At 56.1% G+C, this 25,537-nt stretch overlaps 1 protein-coding gene across 3 annotated transcripts in view; it reads right to left on the bottom strand.

Moving 5' to 3' along the window:
- Positions 1-25,537, bottom strand: part of VAC14 (VAC14 component of PIKFYVE complex) — a 98,116-nt gene that overhangs the window by 16,558 nt on the left and 56,021 nt on the right. For all 3 annotated transcript variants that reach the window (XM_059904046.1, XM_059904043.1, XM_059904044.1), the window contains exon 14: positions 21,624-21,756. In XM_059904046.1, the coding sequence (XP_059760029.1) occupies positions 21,624-21,756 (133 nt within the window). The remainder of the gene's footprint in view (positions 1-21,623; positions 21,757-25,537) is intronic.

The raw sequence follows: 25,537 nt of genomic DNA, 5'->3' as shown, positions 1-25,537 counted from the left end.
CTCTCCTTTGGCCGCTAGCTGGTGTCCACGTCCCCTCAGTGGTCCAAGGCCAATGGGACACGGGCTTTCCTGGGAGACACCTGGAGCCTCACAGCCATAACTCTGAAGTGCAGCCTAATGTCAAGTACAGAGAACACAGGGGCCCAGAGCCATTCCCACCGGAAAGGGCCCTCCCTGCCTCGTCCCTGCCCAACAGCTGGGATCCTTTAGAAATTTAAAGAGAGAGCAGCTTTCGCATTCTATAACATGAGAATAGGGGAGGAGGGAGTGGCCTCCCCTCCGAAGTTCAGAAAGCCCCAGAGTTTCACTGTATCCTCCCCCCACAGCTCCCTTGCTTCTCTTCCTTTCCAGCTCTCTGCTTCCCAAGTATGAAAATTGTAAATCTGTTTTATTTATTTCAATCAGTCCTCGGCAGTGTGCCCCTCAGGGCAGAGGCAGCCATGGTAACCCTGCTAACTCATGCCTAAAAAATTCATCGTGTTTAATGCAGTCGATGTGTCTGATACACTTTTAAGTTTTTTTTTTGGCAGGGGGTGGTAGGGGTGGGAGGAGGGGGCATGAGGACTTGTTTTTCTGGGTCTTGCTGGGAACTGGTGCAAAGGGGATGGAGGGAGGGCCGCAGCATGATGGGGAAGAGGCAGAAGAGGAAGCAAAGGGTCTTCTGTCCACTTGGCTCTCCGTCTGATTGTTCAAGAGCGGCACAGCCACACTCTGGGGGGCCACAGACACCTGAGCTGGGCTCCTCCGGAGACCTTCAGGGGAGGCCTCCTTTGGGCAGGAGCGGCCTGGAAAACCAAATGGTCTCGTGGAGGCAGCTGGGGCCTTAGACCCCCCCGTGCGAGACAGCCCCTCTCTCCAGGCTTGGGGTTTGCTCTAGGGACCAAGGCTTCCTCCACTGCCCAGGGTGGTCTGGTGGCCCTTCCTGCCCGCTTCCCAGGACAGGAGCCAGCTTCTGCGCATGCCCGGCTGACCCACTGGGCCTCATTTCCCATGTGTTCTTAGCAACCTGGTCAAGCCTGGCCCCACTGTGCACTCACAGGTGCCTCTCCGGCCCCCTCCGGGCCTGTCCCACATGGAGCTTGCCCCAAGCATGGCTGGAGGCAGGTCAGATGGCAGGGGTGGGACCCCCTGCTGGAGGCTCCGGGAAGACCCCTGGGGGTCATCTCTCCAGGCCTCCGAGCCTCAAACCCTGGGTAGCGAAGCCCATGGCTTCAGAGCATTTCATCTCTCGAGCCCTCAGAGCAAATGAAAACAAAGGGGTGGGCCACCAAAGGATATCCTGTTGTCTCCATGACATCAACTCCAACAAGCCCTTGAGAGAGGCTGGTCTCTTGCCTCTCCCGTCACAGGGATTCCCTTCAAGCTGAATCACCATTTCCTCAGCCTTGGCCCACATAACTGACATCTGTGAGCGTTTTCTCCGTATTAGGCACGTCCCGTACCTTAAATCCCTTTGACACGGGACAGGTGTCATTTTAGCCGTCCTCTTTTCCAGAGGATGAGAGCAAAGCCCAGAGCCTTGCCAAGGTCCGCATCTGGTCCGCCCACCTGGGCACCCGAGCTCTTAGCTGCTGCCTCGCCATACACCCAGCTCGCGGGATCCAGGGCCCAGCTTGCACAGGGGTTTGGAAGTGCTTTTTCTGGAAGACGGATGGTTTTTTGGGGAGGAGGAGGGCACCTTGGCTACAGATATCACTAGGCCTTCTGATGGACCAGAGCCCAAGTTTCTCCAGGACCTTCCTGTGGCTCTGGGGCAGTTTATCTGCAATCCAGCTCCTTCTACCCCACCCTCACCCTGGGGCTACCTCTGGGGGTGGAAGGCACTGACCACACTTGGCCACACCTGGTCGGGACAGTGATGGGCTGCTCTGCTGCGGTGGTGGCCTGTCTCCAAGGGGTGAGACAGGAGGCACAGCCTGGGAGCCTGCGGGGAGCGAGGCACCCACGGGGATGACTCCATCAGCCGGTTCCCAGGCCTGCTGCTGCCTGAGCTCCAGGGCGAGGCGGGGGTTTTAGTACAGTGACTCCCGGCGCTCTGAATCCAGGCTGAGACGGCCAGGGAAAGAGCATCCTGAGCCCCGCACGCCTGGGAGTGCCCTGGGTTGACCGTTAGAGAACCGGATGGAACTTTTCTCCCCTTTGAAGTCTTCTGAGCTCCTGGCCTTCCAGGAGGGATTTCCTCCCCAGGACACACTCAGCCTCCCACTGAGGTGGCCCGGCCTGGGAGGAGGCTTCGAGCTGCCTCGACGCCAATGCACAGCCAGCCTGGTAAACTGTTTCCTGGCCCCAGACCTGCCTGCCACCTACGCCGCTGCCAGCTTCCAGCCAGGCGCACGGAGGCCCTCAGAGATCAAGCACTCGTGGGACAGAGGAAGAAACTGAAGCCAAGGGCTGGTCCAAGCCACACAGCCGGGGCCGTGGTGGAGTCAAGTCCCTGACCCAGAGTTCAAGTTTCATACTGCCAGACAGTCCCACATGGTATGTCACCTGCAGAAGGACAGACCTCTCCTCCCGAGTCAGCCCCCCTTTCCACTTGAGGGCTCCAACTCCCTGTGACGAATGCCCAGGGCACAGACACCTCTTTGCCCCATGACATGTGACCTTAATCAGGGTCCCTTGAGGTAGAGGGTCTGTCTTGGGACAGGTAAGGGAAAGGCACCCCTGAATCTCTGCCATTTCCCCCTTCAAACTAAGAGGGTGGCCTTCTGAGGAATGAGGCAGCCAAGTAACAGAAGTGCCAGGAGCCTGGGGAGCCCGGCTGGGGCTGCCCCATCAGCCCTGGGAAGGGCTCTGGGGATTGCCCCAACAGTCTTCCTGTTACCAAGCTGCTTTGTTCACATTTTCCTTTACGTCATCCCATTATTCCCAAACTAGTCCTTCGTTCCAGGCCAAGGGATCACTCCCTGCTGCTGCTTATACGACCACAAACGCTTACAGACGGTGAGCACTTCCTCCCTTCCACCTTAGTCAGCGTGGAGCCCAGACGCCGAGGCCTGAGCTCCCATAACTCTGCCCCTCTACCCTTAAAGCCAGGCACGCGACTTGGGCCCAGCAGCCCAGTGGTCACGTGGTCACTGCACCAAAGCCAGAATGTCCCCCTCCTCAAATTCTTCAACCAAATGGGCTGTCCTCGTGGTGTGGGTCCTGCCGGGTGATCACAGAGATCTACTTCTATCTCACATTCCTGTGGTGACTCCTCCAAGGGATTTACTGTGCCTTGAAGAGTTCCCACTAGGGGCTGCCATTTTGCTCTGGTGGCCGTCTCAGTGCCCATCTCTTGCTCCACCAGTGTACCTGCCCACCCAGAAGGTCTCACAGTGACCCTCCAGAACCAGGAGAGCCCTCCACGCCAGAAAGAGCCCCTTACTGAGAGACCCCTGAACCTGGCTTACACTGGAGTTACCCGAAGACCGTTTGGGATACTCCAGGAAGTGGGCGATTTGTATTCCTAACAGGCTTCACAGTCAGGACCGAGAACCACTGTCCCCAAACTGCCACTGCTGCAAGGCCGGCGATGCCACTCTCCGTGTGGAAATGGGGAGGCTTCACCAGCAGCCGCAAAGGGCTGCAGAGCCTGGGCTCTGCCTCGGAGCTCTGGTGAAGGGCCCGTTGCTTTCCTTCTCCCAACCACACCCTCGCCTCCCCAGAGCCAGGGTCCTGGTTTTCCCTGCATTTCTGCCTCGTCTCCACCTTAGGGTCCTAAGCCCTCTGTGCACAGCCCTGACTTGCGCTGTTCAAAGGGTGGAACAGATGAATTCTCCGGCCAGACTTCTGCCTGCCCAGGACTGCACAGCCATCTCCTCGGGCAGCGTCTCCTCTCCCAGCCTCAGAGGCCCTGGGGGAGGAAGCTCAGCTCTAGCCCCCTCTGCCCTCTGGCATGTGCCTCTCCCGCCTTCCTGGCTACATTTGGCTTCCACAGGAGATAACAGTCTCCGATTAAGGAGCTAGACTGATTAGTGCCTTTCTGGCCTTCACATCTTCAGTCTGGGAGTTTTATGGAATTTTATGAACTGAGATTGTTTTCTGTAGCTCTTTACAAGTGCCCACTTAAAGGGCACTGAGATAAACGTCAGAAAACAGAACGGCAAGTGAAACACTAATACCTACTGCTGGTAACAAAGAGCAAATATCACAGCGGCCTCACTGCTGAGTCTCTTGGACAATGTGAAGAGATCAGAGTGAAAGGGCTGGGAGGACGGAAGGGTCAACAGCAGAAAGGATGGACAAAAAGAGCGTGGAGGGGACTCCTTTAGTTCTTCGTGGCCAAATGGAAGGGGGGTTTCTCTTATTGGTACCCTCCTCCATCCTGTCAGGAGGCTGAAAAAACTCCTTTTGTGATCAGTCATTTTCAGGGAAATTTAAGATGCATGAAATAGGCTTTTCATCCGAACATCCCTTTCCAGCCCAGGAAATCTTTATCGGATTAAACGCACGAGAATGAAAAAGGGCTCCACACGTGACAGTGTCCTGCAGGTGCCTGAGGAATCCCAGGTCTTGGTTACAGAAGAGGCCGCCCTCTGACCCCCAGCAGAGCTGTGCCAGGCAAAGGGCTGCTGGGGATACACCAGCACCCCATCACCACACCACTCGCTGCCCGTCGAGCAGAGTCTGGATACTGCACACAGAAAACGGGCGATGGAGCTTATCGCTGATGTGGAGGCCTCGGTAAGGGAGAGTGACCCTGAGCCGGTCTGCTTTGGCCTAGAGATTAGAGGGGGCAGTGCCCCAGTGAGCTTGGGATCCTGACGGAGATTCGCTTGCCGAATGACGGGTGACGTGTGAGTGAGTAAAAACAGAGCAAGCTGCAGAACAATTCTGAGTCTGGAATCCTCTGCCGGAAAACCTCAACCTTAACCACAACCAAACAGAATTATACATCTATAAATGCAAAGACAAGGTTTGGAAGGAGATACATGAAACTGAAAGTAGAGGCTACGTCTTGGGGAGGAAGGGGTGGGGAGGGTCTTCTACATTTTGCAGCACATTCTTCTGCATTATTTAAATTTTTATATTACGTGGATTAAAATTTCTTTTTAAATAATACAGAAATCATTTAGAAACCTACACATCTGGGGATCATCTTGGACTCCCTCATGGAGATCTCAGAGACGGAGCAGGGGAGATCTGACAATGGAAACAAGCATCTTACAAATGAGAGGATCAACAGCCGGGAAATGATATTTTTAGCTACGGTGGCTCTTTGCTTCAAAGGCGTAGGTTTCATCTAAAACCAGGCAAACCTCCTACAAAGTCTGCCTGTTTGCAAGGAGTGATTAGCATAATACTCCTTTTGGGAGAAAAGGCCTGGCTCCACTCTGAGACAGGAGTGCCTACTACAGGGGAGGCTCCTCCTGAAATAGAATCCTGGCAGAACAGCGAAGTCTCGTCAGTGGAGGTGAAGCCCCCATCTTCCATCAGAGCCAGAAGGCCGCCTCGCACAGAGGGCCTGGGGATGACGCGTGCGACGCAGCCAGGCACGGTGAGATCTGAGAGGTCACAGCTTCGCACGGGGAGGCCTCCCTTCTGGGCTGCTACTTAAATCGCTTTTGTCTCATGCAACCACCTTCTTCCGCCTTTAAGTACAGAGGGTCTGGGGGCTGCCTTTAGAGATGCCCTTTCTGAGGGGAAGGTCAGAGCCAAGTCAAGGCTGAGGAACAGGGACGAACTGGGCAGACGGCAGGCGGGCACCATCGCTGCAGGACTCAGATGATGACATCTCAGGGAGGTGGCCGCCTCCGAGGCTGCTCGTGGCCCTCGAGAGGTGGCTCAGCTGGGGGTGAGCCAGCGCTGCGGCTCCGTGCCACCCTCCGCCCTCCCCAGCCCCGCGGGCGCTCACGCCTGTCCAGGTCTATCCGCCTCTCCTCTCCCAGCCCAGGCCCCCCACTCTCCGCTGCCATTATGCTTTGCCTGTGGGCACATCTCTGATGGCTGTCTTTTCTCTCCTAGAAAACCCCTAGCTGGCTCGGGAAGACTAAACATGTAAAGGGACGTTTGAACTTTTTTCCAAACACCACAAAAATGAAACGAAAGCTGTGACCTTCCAAGAGCTGTAATTACAGATACTCATCTCGGGAGCTGAGCTGGGGACAGATATCACCGGGCAGCTGCTGCTCCGTCACACCAGGCCCAGTACCCCATCCTGAGGGGAGTGTGACCTTGGGCTGTGCGGTGGGGCTGGGGGCAGAAAGTGGCGGTGCTGGTGCTATTTCAGGCCTCACTGGCAGGAGTGGGGCACAGGAACGGGAGGGGTGCAGAAAGGGAGGCGCAGTCCCTTCTCCACGGCCCCCTCCCCATGGGGTCTCCACAGCAGTAAGATCACAGGTCTTCCTGCGGAGGGTCAGGGGACCGGGAAATACTCACAGACGGGGTGCACAGCTGAAGATCTGAGAAACCAATTACCACTCTACTGGGGGTGCCGGGAGAAGCAGAAGGAATGGGACTGGGGCGGCTGCTCAGGCTTCAAGGGCAGGAAGGAAGTGAGGTAACTCCAGGAACCTGCCAACTGTTAGGGCCAGGGGCTACCGGCAGAGGTGGGCAGGGGTCCCGTTCAGGAGAGGGCTCAAAGGAGGCAGGCTTCATCTGTCAGGAAGTGGACCAGCTCACGTGGGAGGAAAGAAAAAGCTGACTGCTCTCTGGGAACAGCTGAGGCCAGTTGGCTGAATTCACAGGCACCTGGAATTAACTGGCTGAAGAGCCAAACGTGTCAGGGCAGGGATGTCTGGAGCCTCCAGAAGGTTTTAAACTTAGTCCAGATTATCTGCTCACACTGTGGGTCCCAGCACCACTGAACCTTCTGTGATGTAGCAGCCAGAGCCCTTGTCAGGCAAGCTTCCTGAGCCTCTCCTTAACCAGCCTTTGTTGTTTGAGGAGGCTAATGGCACAGCTGTAGACAGCGAGCAAGTGTCCCCGCCACCATGAGCCCTGGGCCCCACTTCCTTGCCATTCGCTGGAGCTCAGGGCATGGGGCTCTGGGACCAGCTGCCTCAGGTGTGGCCTCATGAGGCCCTGCAGTCCCCCTGGCTCAGTGCCATCCCAAGGACGCCAGGGTGGCCACGTGTTGGGGTGCCTCTCAGGACTTGTGCACGCCCACAGCAGGTGGAGGGAGTTTTCTGAACCTGCCCAGGCCCTTCAGTGGCTCGCTGGGAATACCTCAGGGCTGCTTGGGCCTGGTCCCAGCCACACTCCCAGCTCCCTGAGGTTGCCCGGGCCCTGGCGCCTGGGCTTCTGAGCAGACTCTTCCTACATCAGAAGCACCTTCTCCTCCCACCCTCACCCCCAGCACTTCCTTATCTTTCATGGCTCAGGTAGACAGCATCTCTTTCCAGAAGCTTCCCCAGACCCCTCCATCAGGGCTACACTCCCCGACCCCATCTGCTCCCACAGAGCATCATCGCTACTCGAGTTCGTGACCATCCCTGGGAGGGCAGGGGTGCGCTCTGCCCGCCGCGGTGGCCCAGCGGGCGGGCACCGGGACAGGTCTGCTCAACGACAAACAGCATTCCCTGGCCCTCCAAGGCCGGCAGGGCAGCAGCCCCTTCCCGGCGGAGGGCGGAGCTGGGGATTTTTATCCATCCTCACGGGGGAGGGGCCGAGCGCTTGCTACCGGCAGTTCCAATTCAGAGGCGAGGACTCTTGCCTGGCCTGACAGCTGTGGCCTAATTTCCAGGGCTATACCCAGGCTCCTTAATTTTACCCACTTGGTATTTTTCATTCCTGAAGCACAGGGGATGGAGAGGGATTGGGGATGGGGGAGGTGTGGACACACGGGAGGGATGAGTGCCGTGGGGCTGGAGGAGTCAGGCATCCCAGGAGGGGCTGTGCAGAGAGGGAAAGGGATGCGGGTGAGGACGGCCAAACTGATTCTTTTTTTTTTTTTTTTTAAAAGGAAAAAAAACCCAACCACCTAACTCCCAAATCCTAGCCCCACGCCCCGATTTTCCTCAGTAAGCATTTTCAACAAGGTCACAAATGCACTGGCTCTATAGATTTTTGGCTCCAAACCACAGCTCAGGCAGCCTTTAACGGCCAATTCTTGGCATAGCTTCAGCTGAGCCTGAGGAGAGGGAAAACTAGGGCACCTTTATGCTCTGAGAAAACATCGGATCCAGGTCACAGCTTCTTAGTTCTGCTGAAGCTACGGGCACCCCCCGGCCCACAGGCCCGAACCTGAGGACACCCCTGCCCCTGCAGTTCCTCCAGAGCAGGAATCACAACACTGGGGCACACATTTCTTAGTCACTCGTCATCTGTCTGCCTATGCCACTGGACTGCCACCTCGGTGAAGGCAGGAACCGGCTTTCGGTTCTGTGTGTGCCCAGGCCTGGCGCGGGGCCTGGCACACTGCGGGCGTACCAGGAACAGCCACGGAATGAACCAGGAGGAGTGAACCTTTGACCCCTGTCCCCCGTCTGGGTTAGCCTGAGCTCTTCCCTGCCCCCCCCCCCCCCCAGTGCTCCTGCTACACCTGAGTGTTCCCGCCTGTGGACTGTGGTGGCTGGTCCCGCGTCGGCCTAGCCCAGGCGGGGCACGGGGCAGCGCGAGGTAAATATTTACTGGGGAAAATCAGAGCCTCGGTTCCCTCCTGTGTGAAAGACCTCAGCTGACCCTTAAGGTCCCTTCTGGCCACTCTGAACTGAGCCTAAACTCCAGACTGAGACTCTCCTGGTCTCTCTTCGATCATAGCCTGGGGCCACCATTCTGGGAGCACACGCGTGGGGAGACGGCACGAGTGGCCGTGCTGGGAGGGGCTGGGTCTGAGTCTAACCCCCAGCTCCACACACAATGACACAGCAGACAACTTCTAGTCTCTGGCAAGGTGCAGTGTTGCAAAAGGAAGGAAGCCCTAGAGGAGGGATGAGCTGGAGGCCTAATTCCTCAGAGGCTGCCCCTGCTCCCCACCTGCCTGCGTGGTGGTCTCTGGGAAGGTCACTGGGGCGCACACACAGCTCCACCCTCCCCCTGCCCCGCTTTCTGCAGAATCTGGCTGCTGGGAGAGTGGAGAGAGAGTGTCTCTCCTTCCACTGCCGCCGTGGTGGGCCCTCAGTGGGGCCTGCTTCGCACCCCCTTTCGGGCAGCACTGAACCTGACCACAGGGTGGGCGCTGGTTGCGTCTGCCTCCCCGGTGTCCACAGCCTGGGATTCTGGTTCCAGACCCAGTTTCCCACGAACCACGGCTGCTCCTCCTGCGCGGGAGGGTGGGCACACAATCCCGTCCTGAACAATCAGGGCACAGGGACGGGTCCAGTGAGACTCAAGCCCAGCCCCGCGGCTGAAGGCTGGCTGCTGAGGGAGAGGAGTGAGCTGAGAGCTGGGGATGGCTGTCCTGTCACGGGACAGACGGCCTGCTGGGCACGGGGCTGACAGAGGAGGGAGAAGAGCCTGCTGTGGAGGCGAGCAGGTGAGACGGAGGCCTGCGGACACCAGGAGGGTGCTAGCTGCGGACGTGCCAATCCTGGTCCCTGACTACACAGCACCTTCATTTTTTTCAACATAAGCGTGAGAATTGGTTTTCTGTCACATGCGCTCAAGAGTCCTGACTGGGCAGCTCTGAACAGGGTGGGGTCTTGGCGGGGGGGGGTGGGGGGCGAAGGGCAGAGGAAGGGGGACGCCTGGGGGCAAGTCTTAGTTTGCTCAATGGCTTTCTCTCTTACTCTTCCCTAGAAAACAAGAGAAAGTGACAGTCAACCCCAGAGCATCTGCTTTCCAGGAGCTGAGGCTGAGGGAGCGGCAAGGGCCTGGGAAGGGGGTGAACGGGGGCCAGGCCAGCTCCAGGACCGCCAACCCACCCGCCCGCGGGCTTCCTGACTCTGACACGCACAGAGAGAGGGTGGATGCTTCTCATCACAATGACTGTCACAGTCGCTACCGGGACACCTCCTGCACAGCTACCAGGTGCAAGACACTCTTCTGAGTACTTTTGTGTAACATCATTTAACCTCCCGAGGATCAGCAGATCATGATGGTGACCGTCCCCATTTTTCATACGAGAAAACTGTGCTCAGGAAAGCTGCCACGTGGGAGCCCCTTTCCTCTGAAGAGCTGCTGCTCCCCACTCCACTTGGGGTTCTGTCAGGGCTGCTGCTTGCAGCGCCCTGCCACCGCCTCCCCTACCACAGGGGACACATGACCCCATGGGAACCAGCCAGAGCTCCCCCGGAGCACAAACAGCAGGGGCATGATGGCCACGTGATGTGGTGACCTCGTCTCCGCCCCCGGAAGAGACCAAAGCAGTGAGGCTGACCTCAAACAGAGGCCAAGAAGACAGGCGGCACCACAGGAAGATGCTGGGTTCCTGGGCCTTGCAGCCCTCTGCCTTGGTCTGGCTACACAGGCCAGTCAAGCCCCCTTGCTCGTACTGGTGCCTTTGACCTGGGTTCCCACCTCCTGCTGACCACCATAATTAGATAAGCGGTTCCCAACTCCAGGCTGCAGACCTCCACTGGCCTGGCTGCACCAGAAGCCCCTGGGATTTAGCTGGGTGGGGGGATGGAGAGGGAGTGGGAATCTTTGCGTAAGCAGGCTGGGCTAGGTGGTCTCCAAGACCCCGTCCAGAGTGAAGATATAATATCTTTTTAGGTGGATTGTACTCAGTGTCCAGCTCACTGGGAGTGCTTACCAGAAACAGGCAGCTTTATGGTTAGTTTCATGAGCTCCTAATCCCCTGAAAAAGCAGCACAAACCATAAAAATTGCTGAGAAGAAAAACTGGTCACCTGGACTACATTAAAAATAAAGAACTTCTGTTCAACAAGAGACACTTTTAAAAGGGTGATAAGGCATGCCACGGAGTAGGAGGAGATAATTATAGTACACACATTGGAGAAAGACTTGCATCCAGAATATGTAAAGAACTTCCACAAATCAATAAGAAAGGCACCAAAAACCGAATGGGGAAATGACTGGAACAGGCTCATTGCAAAAGGCAAAGAGTGATGAGAAGTTCTTTACCTTTGTTAGTCTTCAGGGAAATGCAAATGAAAACTACAGGTGATACCACCACACACCTACAGGAAAGGCTAAAATCAAAGACCGATGATATCAAGTGTTGGTGAGGATGTGAGCAACGGGAACTCTCACACCGTGGATGGGAGTGGAAATTGGTGCAGCTCAGACAATATCGATCAAAGCTAAACACATGTATGGTCCCTGATCCAGCAATCCCTAGGTATTATCTGAGAGAAACGTACACGTATATTCACCAGGAGACATGTGAAGGGATGCTCATGGCAGCACTATTCACAATAGCGCCAAACTGAAAATAACCCAAATGCCCATCACTAGCAGAATGTGTAAATGAGCCATGGCATCTTCACACAGTGGGGGACTTGACAGAAACGTGAACTACTGCTACATGGGACACAGGTGAACCTCACAAACACGAGGTGGGTCAAAAGAAAGTTTACAGTTTGTAAAAGAGCACAAACTACGTGATTCCATTTATATAAAGTTCAAAAAACCAGGTTAACAAAAAAAAACCCCCAAAACCCAAAACCCAAAACCAAAACAAAAAACCAGGTAAACGATTGTACAGCGTTAGAATTCAGGCCACTGGCTACTTTGGGGAGGAGGGTAGGGGTGGTAACTGGGAGGAGACATGAAAGGGACCTTTGGGTGCTGGAAATGCTCTACTTCTTGATCTGAGTGCTCGTTACATGGATGTAGACAATTAGCGAAAGCTAACCGAACTGTAGTACACTTACGATTTGTGTACTTTTATATAGTATGTTGTTAATACACAATTTAGATTCAAAAAAGGCGTTGTGGAAATTGAGGCATGGAGGGAGGAAAGGCTGCCATGGTGGCCTGATCAGGAGAAGGAAAAGATGGATCTGGGGCACTGAAGCAAAAAGTGTTAAGCTTACGTGGTCAAGAAAGAGAGAGGGTTTTGCCAAAGAGATGGCAAAACGGCGCAGAAAACAAGTCAGAACTTCTGGGGACACAGGAGGCCACGAGTTTACCGATGACAAGGCTGAGGGTGAAGTGGAGACACGAGCGCCATTATTAGGCTAAAGCAGCAGCGCTCTGGGGGAGCAAAACAAGGAGGCTCAGATGGCCCCATGTTCGGGAAACTGGTCACGTGTGAGAGCTGGCACTGCGGCGCGTGACCGTGACCGCAGCCCGGGCAGGGGGTGCGGCCGGTGGAAACGGAGAAAGAGATGCAAAACTTCACGCTTAGGAAAGCGGCTTCTGAAAGGGAAGAGGGAGAGGCAAGGCTCGAAACAGACAGCACGGGATGCTCGACAGAGGACTAGAGAAAAATGAGAGATGACTCAGGATTGCACTTGAAATCCATCTCAGCTCAGCTTCAGAGACAGAGAGAGGCCAATGTGGGTGATGTGAGCAACTGTGATAAACCAGAAGGAAAAACAAATGATCTGGGTGTGGGGGGGAGACTTGTCCTCTTGAGCAAGAGTCAAAACAGAGATTTAGACCAAGAAAGTCACTGTCCTAGTGCCAGGCAGTTCCAATGAGATTATGTAATCTAAATATAGACCAGAAATGGGACAGGATAATGGCCGGGCAGGAGTCTGGAGGGCCCGGGGCCTAGAAGGAAGACAGGGAAGGATCCGCAGATTTACTCGGTGTCTCACTTCTGAGAGGTGACAGGCAGCAGGATGAGAGCCCTGGGAGAGGACGACGAGGAGAAGGGCACATCAGGACGGGTCTTGGTGGGGATTTTCTGTGGGTCAGTGACTCTGGGCAAAAGGGAGGCGCCACGAGAGAACATAGCTTCTTTCCAATGAGGCTGAGGAAAAGCAAGTCCAGACTGGAAACTGGGCAGTTTTCCCAAATGGCCTCCAGCACCCAGTCTGGAAGACAACCAAGAACCTCAGCTCTGGGATCTCTAGATGGTACACAGCACCCCCATGGAGATGTCCTAAGACATGGGGTGAGGGAGCTGGGGACAAATGCTCTGGTGCTACAGAGACACAAAGATTTTAGGATGACAGCAACAGACGCAAAGCCCATGCTCTCCTGGGAGCTGAGGCTGCATACTTGTAAAGAGAGTTCCATTATCCACTTTAGATCCCAAGGGCCTCTTCCGTGGGCCCTCACAGCCCGGGTTACAAAGCACCCTTTCCCATGGACTGTACGCTACTTCTCGTGGGCTTGTGCTCACCGTCTGAGGCTGAATTCAGCGCCAAGGTCCCCCCAGGCCAGGGCCACTGCAAGGTGTCACCATCACACGCGCTCAGAGACGGGAACTCTCCTTCCATGTGGAAGGGGCAGCTGGTCTGACGGCCTTTCACAAACCGCATGTGATGGAAACCTTTCTGTGTTATTTTTCTGACGATGGGGGTGGGGGGGGGAAGTGGGTGCGCGTGTGCCTGTGATCTTTGTGGCCACCTGCTAAAAGAATACCCTTGTGGGGAGAGAGGGGGGAGGACCACACAGGGGCCTCCCAGGGCACCCACGGTGAAAAGGTTGGGTTAAAAGGATGAAGTAGCAAAAAAAAAAAAAAAAAAAGGATGAAGTAAAGAGCTTCCTGAGAACCACGTTCTACGACCGACAAACAGGACACATTTCTGTAACTGCTGTTCCAGGAGTTTAAAAGCACTTTTAAGCTAAGGACGCCCATTTATCTTTCCTAGCTCGGATGCAGCCCAACTCCAAGGAGGCAGGAGGATGGAAGTGACCTCTAGGGGCCAATTCCAAACCTGACGATATTTTAAGTTGCTACATTATGATACCCAGCAGCTACTTGCTAATTAACCCAGCTGTCTGACTTACCAAGGTCAAAGCTTTGCTAGTTTCCTGGCATCCTTAGGTAAAGTATAAACAGGTCCAGAGACAACTGCAGATTCCATAACCTCTAGAGCTTCAGAAAGAAATTCACTGTCAAGCTCTCAGCCCCTGGCAACAGGGCAAGGGAGCTGAGGCTTCTCGGGTGTATAGACTACAAAGAAAATGCTTTTAACTGGAGGCTGGAAAGGGCTCCGCAGGTGCCACCACCCATGTGATGAGTCTTTGGAGGCCTTTTAAGGCCTCCTATGCAGCAGGTGCGGGATGGCTCCTGAGTCCTCCCCCCACCACAGGTGCTCCTGGACGTGGGGGCAAACGGCTGGCTCTGTGGGTCACCTGGCCTCCCCGTGCCCAGTTCGCCTGTGACCCCTAACCTCCCACAAGCCCTGCTCGAAGCGAGTGGATCCCTGGCCTCCTTCCAGCCCCTGCTTCCATCAGCAGCCCTCCGCCCACAAGGGATCCAGGAGGACCCTTGAAACATGGGGCCACTTCCCTCTAAAGCTCCCCAGACTTCCAGAGCACGCTGCACGGGGGTCCCTCTGGCCAGCACTTCCTCTCCTCCCACCTCCCGCCTGGCTGCACCTAGTTAATCGCAGCCTGGCCTAGCAAGGCTTATCGCATGTGGTTTCCATATTCCAGGAGAAAATACCTCAGTTCTTGCAGGGAGCATCAGTGTGTATGACAGTAGGCTCTACAGGGACAGCAGGGGGACTGCCTGCAGGAGAGAGAGCAAAGCCACTGGCTGCCCCCAGCCCTCCCTGCCACCCCTGGGGTCACAGATGGTTCTATGAGGTGCTGGGATGCTGGCACTTTGCCATGCATTAGGGAACAATGGACATGGGCCGGGCTGGGCTCTCTGGGCTGCCTGCACTTTGCACCTCCCAGGGACATCTCTTCACGTTTGAGAGCAGGGCTTTCTTGCAGGCAATCTTCTCTGCCATGTCAGATCGGGCTGCCCTGCCATTCACAGGTACTCAGCGTTGTCCCAATTCGGAGATCAGAGCCAAGAGCTGGTTGTGCAAAGCAGCTTCTGCCACTCACTCCCTTTGCTGTCCTGCATCTCAACAAAAGCACCTTGGCCCCTGGAGAAGAATGACTGGGGAAGGCTCCAGAAGATTCACACAAGGAACTGGGCAGACTGACTTAAAGCTGACAGGAAGAGAAGCTTCTTCTGAGAGGGAAGTAAGAAATTCCTCGAAGCAACCCTCCAGCCCTGTTCAATGTTCTGTCTCCTTCCCTTCAGCTGGGGATCCCAATCAACACGGCTACAACTGATGAAAGTCCCAAATCCGCCTGCATTCTGAGGAGGGGGATCAGGGCCTGTTTCCACAGACAGACTTAGGTTGGTGCGTGTCTGTCACAGCAATTTGTTTTTATTCTGAGCAAATGAACGCAATCCATTAAAGGGGCGAGAGGAAGACAGCCGAGCGGGGCCTCTCAGCAGCTCTCTCCGCAGGCTGGGGGCCAGAAGCGAAGCTGCTTTTCTAAAATGCCATTTGAACAGGGATCTGGGTCTTGCCACTTTACTCGATTCATCTTTCATTAGCACCAGCACAATGGGCTTTTGGGGACCCAACCGATGCCCCCTGGCATGCAAGGTGGCACGCAGAAAGAGACAGGCGAAAGGGGGTGCCCCCGACGCAGATGAACTCCAGAGGCCGGGTGGATACAGAGACCGAGGGGGGCGGAGCTGGGGTCGGCAAGGATCTGTGGCGTTCGCTGCCCTAGCCACAGGGGCTGTTTGACCCCCCGCCAAGGAACAGACAAGAACAGCAAAGTGGAATTTCCCAATTAGGGCATGAAAGAGAGCTTCTTCTCTTGAGCCACCGTGCCCCACTCCCGCCCTGCAATTAAAAACAAGTCCAGGGGCTTCCTAGCCCCACCACCCACCTTAGCGGCCAATCAATTCCTCACTCGCCCGCCCCCAACACAGGGCTCTCACGCAAAGCCGGGGCACTGGGGGAGGGGAGGGCAGGCTTAGCAGGGGTACATATTAGGGACTCTGGGCCTTGGCTGAACTGGAGAGGCTGCCAGGCCTGTCTGTGTCAGAGGCAAGAGGAGGACCGGAAGGAACCAGAAACCTTATAGCGGGGCTCTCTGGGTCGGGTCTCGTGGAAGAAGCCTCGTGACGGCTCCCCCGTCTCTCACTTGGACCCCCACCTGCACCTCATCTTGGGGGCTTCCTTTTTCCGGGGAGGGTGCTCGGCCACCATGGACAGGGCTGGATGGGGATGGAGCCCTCGAGTTCACAGCACAGTCACTCGTTGAAAAGAAAGCATTCTCTGGCAAGTCCTCTTTGCAAGGCAGCAGGGAGGAAGGGGAGGGGGAAAGGCACAGCTGATTAAGCCGAAGGACGAAGGACGGCTGGTCAGAGGGCCGCACTGGCTGGCAGCGTGAGCGTCCTCAGCCTCGCTGCCTTCCCAGCACAGAAGCAGGCCTTTGTAAAGATCACAGCTGTTGGATTACGCTGGAGTTCATATCGCAGTCTATCAAAGAGGCTGCATTTTCTCCCTCCTCTCCTTTTCTACTGAGTATAGTGGAACGGTTCGTGGGAAAACAAGCTCTGTGTTTGTTCTGTCTGCACTGGCGGTGGGGGGGGGGCGGGGGGAGAGGCCAGAGGAGGGAAATGTACACGAACACCCACTTGGGGCCGAGTTGTTTTAGCGGTGCCAGGGCCAGGCCGCTGGTGGGCGCCCTGGGTGTCGGCGCAGCAGGGCTGGCGCTCAGGGGCCAGCTCTCGGCACAGAAGGTTCAATTCTTTCACCCTCTCCCGGGTCTGGTTTCCCCTCCCCACAGACCACTGTGGGAGGCCGAGGCCGCATCATGAGGCGGAACAGCAAGCTCCCCTGGACCAAGCCGTGCGGAGCGCTGTAACACGCAGGGTCTTATGTAACCCTCTCCGCAAAACGACAGGGCAGGCACAATTATCTTCGTCTTACAGTCAAAGCAAACCGGGCTTGGAAACAGGTCACAGACTTAAAAACTAGAGGAACTGGGATTCGAACCCAAGGCTGTTTGACTTGAGAAGCTCCCCTCTTAATCCAGCTCCTGAGTGCCTGTGGCATCTGCCGACTCCTGTGGAGCCTTGGGGAGGGGGCGTGGGTGTGGGCAGGGCTGGGGTGGCATCTGCCCGTGTCCCCCTCTTCCCTCCCTCAGTCCCTGCAGCCGGGAGAAGGGCCTGGGCCCGGAGTGGGTCACAGCAAGTCTGGCTTGGTTTTGGAGTCACTGGCTTCCCCAAACTCAACATGCCTCTGAGCTGTTACACCCACCAGAGAGTGAGGCCACATGGACACAGAGAGGATGTCCAACCCACGCAGGGGCCTGGCTGGAGTTGGGGGCCCTACTCCCACGCCCCACGGAGGTGCAGCCTGGGAAAGCCGAGTTGGGGGAAACACCCCGGGGCCTGAGGAGAGTCATGCATCTTCCTCAAGGCCAAGACCCCCCACCAGACGTTTGTCCTCAAGAACTCTGGATGCCTTTGTCCTTCTATAGACAGTAGCCGTTCCTGGACCCTGAGCTAAACACACTACTACAGAAACAATGGCTCTTCATTTGTTTGCCAGAAGAATCTCTTTCCTTTCTCTGCTCAATCTTGGGGGTTAAGAGGAGCAACTTATAGCTGGCTTAACACCAGAAGAAGGGGGTTAAGAATCATTTACTGTGTTTTTTTTCTCTTTTTAAAATTTTTTTGGCTGCGCCGCACGGCATGTGGGAGCTTAGTTCCCCCCGACCAGGGATTAAACCCATGACCCCTGCAGTGGAAGCATGGAGTCTTAACCACTGGACCACAAGGGGAGTCCCTGCTTCTCGCTCTCTTTTTTTTTTTTTTTTAAAGTTTTTCATTTACTGTGTTTCTTATCAGGCCTGTGGCTTCTTCTCAGCCTGCATGTATCACTATTATGCTCCTCTTTAAAGCCACCAGCAGAAAATAAGGAAATGAAACGAAAGGCAGGTGGGCAGGCTGACACTCCGAGGGCTGGGCCCCCAGTGAACCTCTGCTGAAGGGCCTCGGCCCGTCTGGCCACGGGAAGGAGGAAGGCACACGTCTTCAAGGCCTCCTCCACATCGGATGCTGGGCTGTGCTCACCCTGAGAACCCAGACTGGGTGGCGTGGCACGCTGGCTTAGCAGGTAGCCGCCCCACAGAGCTGGTGTGGCCCAGAGGAAGCTGTAGCTCGAAATGACAGGGGCTGGTGCTGCTTCAGGGGGAACGGCAGGCTGGACTAATGAAGCGAAGGACTAGGAGGGACAACAAATGTGAGGGGCCCAGTCACAGGTTCCTTCTGTCCAGCCCACTGGGTTCTTTGCCCAGGGCTAGGAGACCTCTGCGGCCCGTGCGGGGTGGGAGTGAGGCGTGCCCTGGAGGCCAGGCGCCATGCCCACTGAGGCCCCAGTGTGGTGCACGGGGAGTGTGAGCCCTGGAACAGAGAGCGACTGCCATGCTGGATACTGAGCCCCAGAAGGACGAGCAGGGAGGACCCTCTGAGGAGCTGGGTGCCAGGCGGTCCTGGTCTGCAGGCTGCGCAGGGCTCCTCAAGGCACCTGGCTCGGCACGCTCTCACAGAAGGGACAGAGGGGCAGCTGCAAAATTAGCAGAGTGCAGCGGTCTGCAGCCCAGCTCCAACCGAGCCAGGCAGGCACGCGGCTTCCTCTCACTTCCCTCCTGCAACATGAGGATTCTCATCAGCCTAGGATGCCTGGGAGACACTGCAAAGCAAGCGAAGCCTCACTGTCCTAGAGGCTGTGAATGGGAACGTGGCAGCAGCTCCACGGAGCCTCGGCCCTAGCGGGCGGAGCGAGCGCCCACGCACACGCTCACACACACCCATGCGCGCGCACGCTGCCCGCACTCCTGCCTGGTGCCATCTGGGGATAGTGCCGACTCCCCGAGCGCCCTCTCCCCAGGCCCCTGACAGGGCACGTGAGGCTGACAGAGGATGGAAAAACCCATTACAGCCCAGTTCTCCAGAGAGGAAACTAGCTACAAATTCCTTTTTCAAAGGCCTTTCTCTCCACTGGTTTCCTAAAAGTCTTCCAGGCAAGGAGGGCTCATCAAAAGAGCTGACACCTCTACAATTTGGAAAGCCGCAGGAAGCTAACCGTCACTCGTGTGGGAAGAGTCCGTCATTTTCCTGGTAGGGGGTCTCTTCAATCCCCAACCGTCCAACTTGATGTGAAAAAAAAACCATGGAAACCCTTCCTCTTTTGGCAAGTGACGATAAGAATCCATTTCTGTTGCTCTGTAACCGTGGTTGTCACCCGGGATGATTCTGCCCCCCAGGGGACCTTTGGCATTGTCTGGAGACGTTTTTGATTGTCCCAGTTGGGTGGGTGACGGTGCTACTGGCATCCAGCGGGTCGAGGCTGGAGACGCTGCTCCACACCCTACAGCGTGCAGGACAGCCGCTGTCACAAAGAATTGTCCGGCCCCAAATGCCAACAGTGCCGCCGCTGAGAAACCCTGCCCTGTGAGAGCTCAGGAAAGCAGAGGGTGGTGACACCACCCCACCACCACCGGGACGCCTTTGGGGGGTCTAGACCATCGGAAGCCCCTTCCTCCCGATGGGCAGGGACTTGTGGTCCTGCTGTTTGTCCTTCTGGCCAGGCAGGGCTGTCCCCTCCTGAGACTCTATCCTTCAGCCTGTTCCCCAGGTGGCCTCAACGCCACCCTCTGCCTGGAGCTGGGGCCCCGTGGCTCCTCCACCCGCCGGCGCCACACAGGCAAGCCCTGGGCCTGCTCCCCCCATTTCCTTGTCTCCCACTCCTTCAGCTCACCCCGTGCTCAGCAGGCTCCCCCACGCCCTCCAGCCGGCCCTCTTCCGGCCTCCTCTCCCCTTGCTGCCTCCTGCCATCCCCCTCTTTCCTCTGCTTCTTTCTACCTCTTGGGCCCTTCTTCTCAGCCTCCTCTCACAGCTTCTCCAGACCCAACCATTGCACACTGGAACTCTGAAGGGCCCGGCTTCGGGCGGCCTTCCTTCCCTCTGACCACTGACCATTCTTAGTCCCTAGGAATGAAATCCACAAGGTAGAATTATCTAGAATGGAACCTCGCACAGTGTTCAGTAAATATCTGTTGAATGAATGGATAAGAGAGTGAATGATTGAATGACTGCTATCAACCTCCAGATTTGTATCGTGGGTCTAGATCCCTCCTTTGAGAGGCAGACACAGCAATGTCTTCAATGTCTCTCCTCTGATGTTCCCAAAGCTATTTAAAACCCCTCCCTCCCTGTTCCTCTTCCGGGGCTCCCACCTCAGGGACAGCTCCCTGCTGCTCACACCACAGTCTTGGCAGTCCCCCCCAACTCCCTCTCTCCTCCCTCCCTCCCTCATGCAATTCATCACCAATCAACATACTTCTTACTGATTCTTGCATCGCACTGCACTGCTTCTTCCCATCCCCCTACCAAGCTGCCACCTTGGACAACAGTCTCCCACCTGGTCTCCCACACATCCACCCATTCTCTCCCAGCAGCACAGTAATCTGTAAAAACAGCAATCTGGGGCTTCCCTGGTGGCGGAGTGGTTGAGAATCCGCCTGCCAATGCAGGGTACACAGGTTCAAGCCCTGGTCCAGGAAGATCCCACATGCCGCGGAGCAACTAAGCCCGTGCACCACAACTACTGAGGCTGCACTCTAGAGCCTGCGAGCCACAACTACTGAAGCCCACGCGCCTAGAGCACGTGCTCTGCAGCAAGAGATGCCACTGCAATGAGAAGCCCGCGCACCGCAACGAAGACCCAACGCAGCCAAAAATAGAAATTAATAAATAAATAAATTTATATATAATAAAAAAAAAGCAGCAATCTGGTCACACCATCCCCCTGCTCAAGCCCATTCAGCGGCTTCCCGCTGACCTCTGGGTAAGGGCCCCAGTCCTTAGTCCAGCTCACACGGCTGAGCCCCTCCCCCCTCGCCTTCTGGTTTACAGCAAAATGAACTCTCCAACCTTCTTCCTGCCTTGAAGCCTCTGTGCAGGGTGGACCCTCCGCCTGGAATTCTCCTTCAACTCCCCGACCCCCAGATGGCCCTGATCAGGAGCCCCCCAACTCCTGGGACATGAGTCTAGTCTGCTCCCTGAGCACCCTGGATGGCTGTACTAACCTCCGTCGCCCCAGAGGTTCTGATTTCACTGGTCAGGGTGGAGCCCAGCCATCACCTTCTTTTTCAGGCCTCCTTGGTGACCTAACATGCAGTCAGGGCCAAGAACCACTGCTGTAGAGTATCTAGGGTCACTCAGACTATTCTGGGAAACTCCTCTGTCTGGCTTTGTGGGGAGCCTGAAGAAATCTGTGCCCCCTTTAGATTTCTGTTGGCCTGAAGGTCACTCTCCTGGTGACCCTGCTCCTTGGAGCCAAGCAAGAGGCAAAGGGCCAGACCTGGCCATACTGCTGGTGGTGACAGTTCTGGAGGCCTCCAGGGACTGGGGCTGGTGCCCTGGGACTGTCCGGGGCTGGGCTCACACAGCACAAGAAGCTGGCTCCGCCAGAGCCACTGCTGCCACCAGCTGTGGCCAAACGGTGTGCTGACAGCTGGGCACCCAGCGCAGCCCGGTTCACGCTCTGTCTGGCTCACCTCCTTTTCTCCCTGAAGACTCCCACAAGAGTGGTCAATGAGAGGATATTTAGCCTCAAGGAAAGCTGTCTCAACAAGTGAAAGACGAATTCATTTGTTCGAAAAATGGTGACATCGACCTAACCCATGTCAGTAGCACCAGCAACCTGGTGTGAAGGGGGAACCTTCTTTGTTTCTTTTAAGTGCTCAAAGGTCAGGGAAAGGAGGAGAGAGGAGTGGAAGAGAAAATGGTTGCCTTGACCCCTTGCATGGTATGAGAATGAAAAGCCGAGGCTGTGGGAGCACAGAAGGTACGCGGAGTCTAACCTGATGATGAAGCCGCCTCTGACCTCCAGAAGCTTCCGTTCACTGCTGAACCTCTTGAGAAGGTTGATCATGAACTTGTAAAAGTAGGAGTTCATGGTCGGAGTCGAAGGAGAACACTCCAAGCCTTTGGTACCTATAGAGAAAGGGACAGAGCCGGGATTTATTCTACGTGTCCACAGAATATAAACAATTATCAACGCCAAAACGGTGGGGGAAGAGTCTCTGTGTAACAGGATGAGGGAACACCTTCAATCAAGGGCCACGTTGGCAGCAAAAAAGCCAGGACCAAACAAGTGTGCACAAGCTGATACAACTCTGCTTACTGCAAAAAGCACCCACTTCCCTGTCCACCCCTCCAGCCGACCCCCCATCACTTAGTGAACACCTCCTACGTGTGAGACCTGCTGCTAGGTGCCAGAAATTTTTGGAAAAAAAATTTTTTTTTTTTACTCATTATCCTAATAGATAAAATACACTTGGGCTTTGTTTGACTGGTTAAGAGCAAATGGCAAGTCAAAGAGAAGAAAGAGAGAAGGCAGACACACAACCTCAATGGTCCATGAAGCCGATAGATCCTGCAAGGCAGAAGCCATACTTCCTTCCCGCCGCTGCTTAAGAATAAGTCAGTTATGCACACAGCCACCAGGGTGAAGACAGCACACACCGACAAAATGTGACCGAGCGTTTCCATCTGCACCCAATGTTTTGAAATCAGAGATTCTTCCTCATCTTCAGGCAAAGACGCTCTTTTAGAGTAGTACTTTGAAGACCCTGAGCTGGCTTTACAACCAGAAGCACACTCGAGGTCTCCCTCTTATGTGTACCAGCTGAAAATACACTGAAAGCCAGATACAGCCCTCACCCCACTGTCCCTGCAACCCCGTCCCAGCCCCAGCCCTGCACATGGTCCCCTCTGTAAGGCCTCCGGCGCGGAGGGGACGAGGGCGGGGCTGACACAGTGCCTGGATGATCCCAATGTAGTGTGTTCATACACCCCTTGGGATCTCCCCCCGTCCTTCCTTTCTGACACATGATGACCTCAACAGCACTGCTGGAAAGAGGTGTCAGTGATGTTAAGACTCCTCATTCCATCTGCCTGAGGCATTAACAGGACATCTGATTTAAAAAAAAAAAATAGCCGTTTAACTTAGATATAATTCATATACCATAAAGTTCACCCTTTTAAAGCGTACGATTTAGTGAAACAGGCAGCGTGGGGGGGGGGTCTCTGGGAATCAAGCTTGGCTGTGCAAGGAGTATCAGCTCCCAGCAGCATCAGCCTAAAGCACAAAACAGGAACGTGTGGAACCGTCGTCCAGAGCACTACAAGTGAGCCTTACAGAGCCCCTACAGGCTGACTTCATCAGATGCCAGGAAGCAGCAGTAAAACCTTCTCCCAGGAGTTCTGTCGTTTTGCTGAACTCAGTCTTCCTTACGTCCTCGCGTGGTCCTTACGGGGAAGTGGTTGGGAACTGGAAAAGGTGTTTCCTGTTTTGTTTTTCCTGGCTGTGAATTACTCTATGAGGATTCCTTACCAGGAACCACACCTTCAAAATATTGTCCTCTCTCCTGAGCCTCTTCTACAGCTCCTGTGAACCGTGCACGGGGTGAGAAGCCAGTTCAAGGACAGGCCTCGTTGAATTTCTTGTTGTTTGCAGTGTGTTGTTCTGGGTCCCTGTCCAGAAGAGCCTGGCCCAGGCAGTCCTGAGTGACTCTGGAATGGCAAACAGTCTCTGCTCCCTGCCCAGAGGGGCTGTTTGCAGAATCGAGTGTCACATTCTCATAGATCGAGTTACCCCAGGCCCAGCGGGGGCTGATCTCCAAAGAGGTGGCTGCAGATACAGCTGCTGAGGCAGTCTGGCTGCCTCTCAGCCCCTTGTCCCCATCCCCACACTTGAGGACGTGTATTCTGCCCCCCCCACGGTGGCCTGGCTGGAGGCAGAGGCTCCCCCCGCGCCCCCCAGTGGAGCTGTGTGTGGACTGGAGCCCAGCTCCCTGCAGCCTTCTCTTGGGTGCTCGTTCATGATGACTCCTTAGGTCCCTGTCCCCTTCTAGTTTCTGTATGTACACCTCTGTCCCACCCCATGTCCAGGCTTAGGTTCCAAAGGACAAAGGGACCAAAACGGGGACCGACCATAAAGAAATCCTCCCCACCTGGGGCCACAAGTCTCCAGTCTCCAGGGACTGGGTGTCTTGGGCAAGCACTGGGGAGAGGTTCTGTGTGGTTCTGTCCCTACAGGGGCAGTGGGAAGCATCAAACATGGTGTTTTAGAGCTTGGCTTGGGAGTCCATCAGACCTGGGTTCAGATCAGATCTCCACTCAACCGCTTACTAGCTGTGCAACTCCAGAATTCCAAGTCTCTTACCCTCTCTAAGCCTCAGTTTTCTCATCTGTAAAGTGGGGGCAATAAGAGCCCTCATTAAACGAGACAAACATGTAAGGTACCTGGCCTGGGGCTTCCTACATAGTCTGATCTCGATAAACTGGGGCTGCTATCCCTGGCAAACGTGCCGTAACGCAGAGCACTGCATGAGGCAAATGGTTCCCGTTCTCCGAGTCTCAGACTGGACGGCTGAGGGCTGGGGATAGTCTGGAATGTCAGATCTGGGACGAGCTCACAGTCCTCTGCTGGGGAGCAGGGAGGCTGTGAGGAGAGGGGATCGCCTGGGATCCCTCCCCCACCCCCCACATTCAGGGAGGGAGATCTGGCCACCCCTCAGCTGACAGACCCACAGAAGAGAAGGCCTGGGGCTGCTCTGCACATGTCGCCGCTCTCCTTAGCCACAGCCCCCTTTGGGCCTCACAATCGACTCTCCACGTCCAGGCCCGCATGGCGGCCCCTGGAGCTGAGGCCCTTAGGAGGTAGGAGGGGGCAGAGCCACATCTGGGAGAACCCATGTCGAGTGCCTCCCATTCTCACAGTGCGGTGGTTACTGAGAAAGCTTCCGCTGCTCGGTTTAAGGACTGCGAAGCGCAGGAGGCCGGGTGCAACCGAAGTGGGCGCCGGGTGCCTTCCTGAGGCTGAGACTAGGAGGATGGGGGCTTCGGGGGAGCTGCCCGAGGCCGGGGGCCCTTCAGGCTCCCGCCAGCCAGAATGGGCTCTGGTCAGGGCCACTGCCCTTGAGAGAAGCCACTGCAGAAGAGGGCGGGGAGCCTTGGGAAGCTCGCGGGGGTAGGGCAACACTGGCCAGGTGGGCCGGGCAAGGAGGGGGCACATCTCAGTGCTCACCACGGACAGGGTGAGGGCCTATTCGGTCCCTCCCAGACTCAGTTTCCCACTGGCCCCACCGGCCACTTTTCTGACTCACCAGCCCTTCTGGCCCAGCTGGCTTGAGGTAGAACCTGTGAGATGTTTCCAGGCAAGGCTGCAGGCACGGGAGGAGGAGATGGGGTGGAGAGAGAACAAACCCGCTCCAGGAGTGTTACTACAGGGAATGATGGGCCTCTCCCAACTGAACTAATCTCTGCCCAGCCGCAGTCTGCTCCTCCCCGTGGGGAGCTCACAGCGCCTCCACCGGCCGCCTCTGCCTCTCGCCCGTCTGCGTGCTTGACAAGCTCGGCTGGGAATCGGCCTCCTTTCTCAGCAGCCGATAAAAGCCTACTCAGCTCAGCTCCCCCTCGGGTGGGGCCCGGGGCCGGATGCTGCCGGCACATTAGGACAGGGAAGAGCCGGATAGGGGCCCGGCACCCGGAGTCAGGGCCCGCCCTCCAACGTGGGGATCTGCTGGGATGACAGGGCTGGCAGGCTTTGACCCAGGAGACACTGCTGATAGCACGGTCTTCCAGGCCCGTCGCGCACGGTCGGGGAGGTGTTCTGGCCGGGGGCCCAGGAGGTGGGGAAGTGAGGAGAGGGCTGGGAGCAACCTGGACACGGGTCTCAGGAGGCAGGCGCCCTTTGAGGGGCCGAGAAGAG

This window comes from Balaenoptera ricei, chromosome 19 (genome assembly GCF_028023285.1).
Source record: "Balaenoptera ricei isolate mBalRic1 chromosome 19, mBalRic1.hap2, whole genome shotgun sequence".
Lineage (NCBI taxonomy): Eukaryota > Metazoa > Chordata > Mammalia > Artiodactyla > Balaenopteridae > Balaenoptera > Balaenoptera ricei.
This window is presented reverse-complemented; position numbering and strand designations above follow the sequence as displayed.